General features: G+C 44.7%; 1 protein-coding gene across 1 annotated transcript; it reads right to left on the bottom strand.

Annotated features, from left to right (window-relative positions):
* Positions 1-327: 327 nt before the first annotated feature.
* cxcl14 (chemokine (C-X-C motif) ligand 14) lies at positions 328-3,726 on the bottom strand. Its single transcript, XM_052014398.1, has 4 exons — positions 3,422-3,726; positions 3,006-3,111; positions 2,787-2,891; positions 328-1,071 (listed from the first exon to the last, which is right to left on the bottom strand). Exons 1-4 carry the CDS (start codon positions 3,618-3,620, stop codon positions 1,056-1,058), a joined length of 426 nt encoding a protein of 141 aa, XP_051870358.1. The 5' UTR covers positions 3,621-3,726; the 3' UTR covers positions 328-1,055.
* Between the last annotated feature and the right edge of the window lie 1,185 nt (positions 3,727-4,911).

Consider the following 4,911-nt stretch of genomic DNA (forward strand, 5'->3'; position numbering starts at 1 on the left):
ATGGGCTTTGATGGCTTTCGGATAAACATATGTCTCAGCTAAATCCTTCCACTTTTTAGAATGAAAGATATGCCGATTGAGCACGTCAATGGGAGCTTCGACGTACAGCGGCAGATAAATCGTGTGTTCTTCCGATGGAGGCAAATGAATTGAAGCTCAGATCACGGCTTCTCACACAGTCCGCTGTTACGCGTTTTAGCCTGAAAGGACCGAGGAGGAACCGACTCTTTCCCGAAAGGAAACGCGGGTTGGAATCTCAGACGAACACATTTCACTACCGCTCCTAATACACGGGGCTGTCGAAAATAGAGTGTACTCGACTTTTCGGCCATTTCTTAAACTTTATTTGAAAATACGTCAGAAGCAAACGATACTTCAGCATTTCATTAGAGTCAGGCTACAAATTCTGAAATGCTGCTGCATTTACACATAGCACACTGGAGTAATTAATACAAATCAGCAGGAATACAGACAGATGCAGAACGCCTATCAACCACGGGTGCGACGGCACCGCTGCCCGGGACACACACACACACAACTCTTTCCTCCAACGCAAAGTGTCGCTTCCCTCCCACAGACAGGAAAAGAAACAATACAACTCTTTCTTAATTTTTTTCCCTTAATTCGCGTTTATGGAGGTCTATGCCTCCAAGACAGCCACGGCGCTCAACCTAACAAGAATTATTCCTGCACACAATAGATTAAAACCAAGAGTGCATGTTTTATAAATCTGAATGTCAGGTAATGAATACAAAAATATCAAATTGCACTGGTTTAATTGAAAAAAACACCCTTCCCCCCCGTTGTCATTTATTTGATAGATTATTTGCACAGTCGTGAGGACGAAAGTTTGTAGACTGGTCCGGAAGCTGCTCTCCCGACGCCTCCAGACTCCGCGGGTCTGTTACGGTGGGTGACCACTGGTGAAGCAGCATGTTACCACGAGAGGGAAAGAAGATTTCATTGCAGTGGAAACGAAGATCTTTAATCAGACTTCCGTAGATTATTCCGTCACTACAGAAAGCGCAGCCACTGTGCACATGCCTGTGGATGTTCTACTCCACGTAGGTCCTGCCGAAAAGATGAACGAGTGACGGATTACTTCAATGTCGATCCCACCCCCGTTCTGATTAATAGAGTAACACAACATAGAAACAAGCCCTTCGGCCCAACTCGTCCCTGCCGACCAAGATGCTCATCTAAGCTAGTCCCACTTGCCCGCGTTTGACCCATATCCCTCTTAACCTTTCCTAACCACGTACATAGAACAGTACAGCACAGGAACAGGTCCTTCGGCCCACGATATTATGCCAATTTAAACGAAATCTCTTCTGCCTGCACGACCAATACCCTTCATACTCATATGCCTGTCTAAAGGTCCCTTCAACGCCACCGTCGTGTCTGCTTCCAGCACCACACCCGGCAGCACGTTCCAGTCACACTGCATGGATAAATATTAACGTTACAATATATCTAATGAATACAGGGGCTGGGTGAAAACAAAATGCTTAAAGAGTCAGCAGCTCGGGCGGTATCTGTGGCGAGAAGATTGGTGACTCAAGACCTTTATTAAACGTTAAATCCCGTCAAAGTGCTGTCACCGAGGATGAAGGTATTTGTATACCGGAGCTCGCGGCTGTTTGGCAAACTGCCCTATGTTTGGTTCAAGCATGCGAGGGAAAACTACTGGAGCTGAGAGCCTGGTGCACAATAATCCTTCAATTTTTTCCACACCTCACAGCGAATTTAACGCTCAGCATTAGGCACAACGCTCAGAACGGCAGTTTGAAGGTCGGCTTGCTCGCCAGTGTTGAAGCCGGTTGAAAACCCATAGCATATTGGAATAACTTTTCCTCGCCCAGTGGGAAAGATTCAGATCATGGTCTGTTACCCAAATTGATAGCTTTCCTCCAGGCGGGTACCGGTGCGATTGCACTCTCCCTACGGATCTAACATCCATGGAGCAAGTCCCTTTGGGTCCGACCTTCCCATGACCCGGACCTGTCCGTCTCTGCCTCTATTAGTTACCCTTCACTGAACAAGGTCCTGGACACTATTCATACTAGCACTGCTGTGCGTCTTGACTACATTAGACCGAGGGGCGACCTTTAGGCCATTCAAATCTAATTACTGACTCCAGGGTGTGCACATGGGGCAACGTCCCGCGCGGTGATAAAATAGCAAAATGACCCAAACATTATTCAGTTCAATAGATAAATAGGTATCAAGTAAAATTACTCATTTAGGACGTTAAATGTTATGGACGTACTTTCCCGCACAGACCCAAATAAGCAGCGAAAAGGGTCAAATTCCCAATCCAGTTCCTCCGTTTAACACGTGGGTTAAAAAGTGAATTTGTTGAAACTCATCTTGTAGAAAGCGAGTTAGTTTCTGGAAATTTTCACCGGAGTTTAATGAATTAGAACCCGATTGACTCAGTTTGAAGATACTTAAACCTGTGCCGAATCCACGTTTAATACAATGAAGGTTTGGCCATTGATTAATCTAATGACCCCTGGAAACATTGTCAATGAAGGGGAGTTCCGCGCGGGGTTTTTCTGTGGAAACTTTTCTAAATCAAATCATTTATTCGAGATTTATTCGGAAGGAATCAGACAAGAAAACTTCACAAAGAGCCGACAAATAAATAACGAGAACAAATCGGTTTGCGAGACTTTCAGTTTTTCACCTTCACACAAGCTCCTACTTCAAACAATAAATTCAAAGTTGCGGGAGCTTTCTAACAATTGCCAGATAACGCCCCCACTCAGAACAGAGCAACTCACGCGTGCGTTGTCATCCACTTGGTGTAATGGTTGATTAGATTCCTGGTACTGGGCAATTTGGGATGCAGACAGTATTGCTGACGCCGGGAACGAGCCGTGGTAACGCTGCGAAAAAAAGTGTACAAATAAAAGGTTACAAGTGTTTCAAAAGTTACACCGAAGAAATTAAACGTTGTTTATTTTGTTAAAAGAAATTCTCCAATGCATCAGGGAACTCACTAGATCATTTTCTCTTTACAGAAGGGGTATCGCGCTTTAATTTCTACCTTCTGGACGTCCTTGTAGCTGATCTTCGGTCTCTTCCGAATGCACTTGCATTTATAAGCTACAGAAAAAGGGAAAACGTTTGCTTAATACCTCAAAAAAAAAGACAACGTCCATTCCGTGATACCGTCACATAGTTCAAGAACTCGAAGACATTGATTTTGCATTATATCATGAGGGGAATCTTACACCCGGAGCTTACATAACATTTTTCTACAAGTTTCTAATGTAACTTCCACATTATGCGGTGTTTTACGGGCGTACGCACAAATATTACCCTGTATTATTTTCAAGGAAGAGTTTCTGGCGAAAGGGATATTGGACGTGGGTAGGGGTCGGCAAGCTGGAGGAAATGATCGCAGCCAACTCACCCTCCACATCAATGGAGCAAATAACGAGGAGCAGGAGGAGGAAGGCGGCGCTCATCAAGCCCTTCATGGCTGGACGATATTCAGGAGCAATCACGATGTCAACAAGTCTGATCTCCCCAGTGTTGTAACTCCTTCCCTCTGCCGACTTTAGTTCTGAACGCATCCCCTCCAGCTCCTCTCGTTTATAATGAACCCTCATTAATATGCAGAGCAATCTGACGAATCATAGTTGTTACCTAAAGACGGAAGAAAGGGGGAAGGAGAGCAGCCAGGCGGAGAGGCAGGCGCGGGGGGCGGCGCAGCCCGGTCTGCCAGAGGAGGAGAATTGCCTCAGACCAGGCGGCGACCAGGTACAGCAGCAGTCAGCAGTCAGCAGTCAGTCAGCAGGTGGCCGCAAGCTGCAGCCTCCCCGGGCCCTCTGATCTTTGCGCGCTGTTTACAAGTTGGACATTGCAATACACTGACTAAACGAGCGCGGGGGCATTTTCAATCCGGCTGGGCGAGCTGGATTCCACCCCCTCCCCAAGAGCAGGCGGAGGCACGATGGGAAGAACATTCTCCTTCTATGTTGCACAACACTTTGTGAATAGTAATTCACAAGAGATTATTTGGATATATAATTGCAAAGGACAAGATTGCAGGGCTTTGGAGAAAGAGCAAAAGAGTAACTTGAAATTGGCCGTTTTCCTTCACAACAAGATCAGTATTTTGTTTTATGAAATATATGCAAACTCTCCCCTTGATGTGTGGAAGTCAAAGACAGAATTCCAAGTAACAGAGTTCTAACCAATATGACTGGACACAATCTTCTTATTTTTACAACCTGAAATAAAAGCTATGTTCTCCAATACATTCACTACAAGAAGCTAAGGATGTGTGTATGTGTTGGGGGATGGGGTAGGGGCAGTGGCAGGGGAAGGGTATCAGCCTTACATGGTGCCTACCCCATAGTTCCCATGCATAGGTTACTCTTTGCTTGATTGTAACCCTCTGTGTGTATTCCTGGACCTGGGAGCATGAACAGTTGGCAAAACTCAGTCATAAACTGGTCCTTCAGTGGTTTTGAGTGGACATCTTTCACTGAGTTAATGGTCTGATGTCCGACTCCTGCGGATCCCAGGGAATAGTCCATTGGCGATGGAATACCATATTGTCTGGTGAAGAGAAATTCTATTAGGTAATAACATTAGCCCTTTAACCAACCTAAAGCACATTATTTAGCCAGTTATGAGATTTTACCGTGCAAAAACTGGCTACTATGCTGGTTGGCATAGAAAGAGAAAACACACTTCAAAAGTAATCCATCAGTTATGAGGAACTTGAGCATTTTTTACAGCATAATTGTCATTTAAATGTAAATTCATTCCGTTGGGAATCAGCTCAAAATTCAGGCAGCAAAAAAGTATTTCAGAACTTAAGGGTTTGAGACAAAGATTGATTGTGTCAATTTATCAGAATTAGAATTCTGATAAATTCTGATTATTTAGGTA

Source organism: Pristis pectinata, chromosome 4 (assembly GCF_009764475.1).
Source record: "Pristis pectinata isolate sPriPec2 chromosome 4, sPriPec2.1.pri, whole genome shotgun sequence".
In the NCBI taxonomy this organism is placed as follows: domain Eukaryota; kingdom Metazoa; phylum Chordata; class Chondrichthyes; order Rhinopristiformes; family Pristidae; genus Pristis; species Pristis pectinata.

Excerpts from the sequence above, each read along its gene's own strand:
- cxcl14 (XM_052014398.1), bottom strand. The coding sequence starts at position 3,620 with ATGAGGGTTCATTATAAACGAGAGGAGCTGGAGGGGATGCGTTCAGAA. Across the intron at positions 3,112-3,421 it reads TTGCTCCATTGATGTGGAGG|CTTATAAATGCAAGTGCATT; the intron begins GTGAGTTGGCTG and ends CTTTTTCTGTAG. Across the intron at positions 2,892-3,005 it reads TGTAAAGAGAAAATGATCTA|CGTTACCACGGCTCGTTCCC; the intron begins GTGAGTTCCCTG and ends TTTTTTTCGCAG.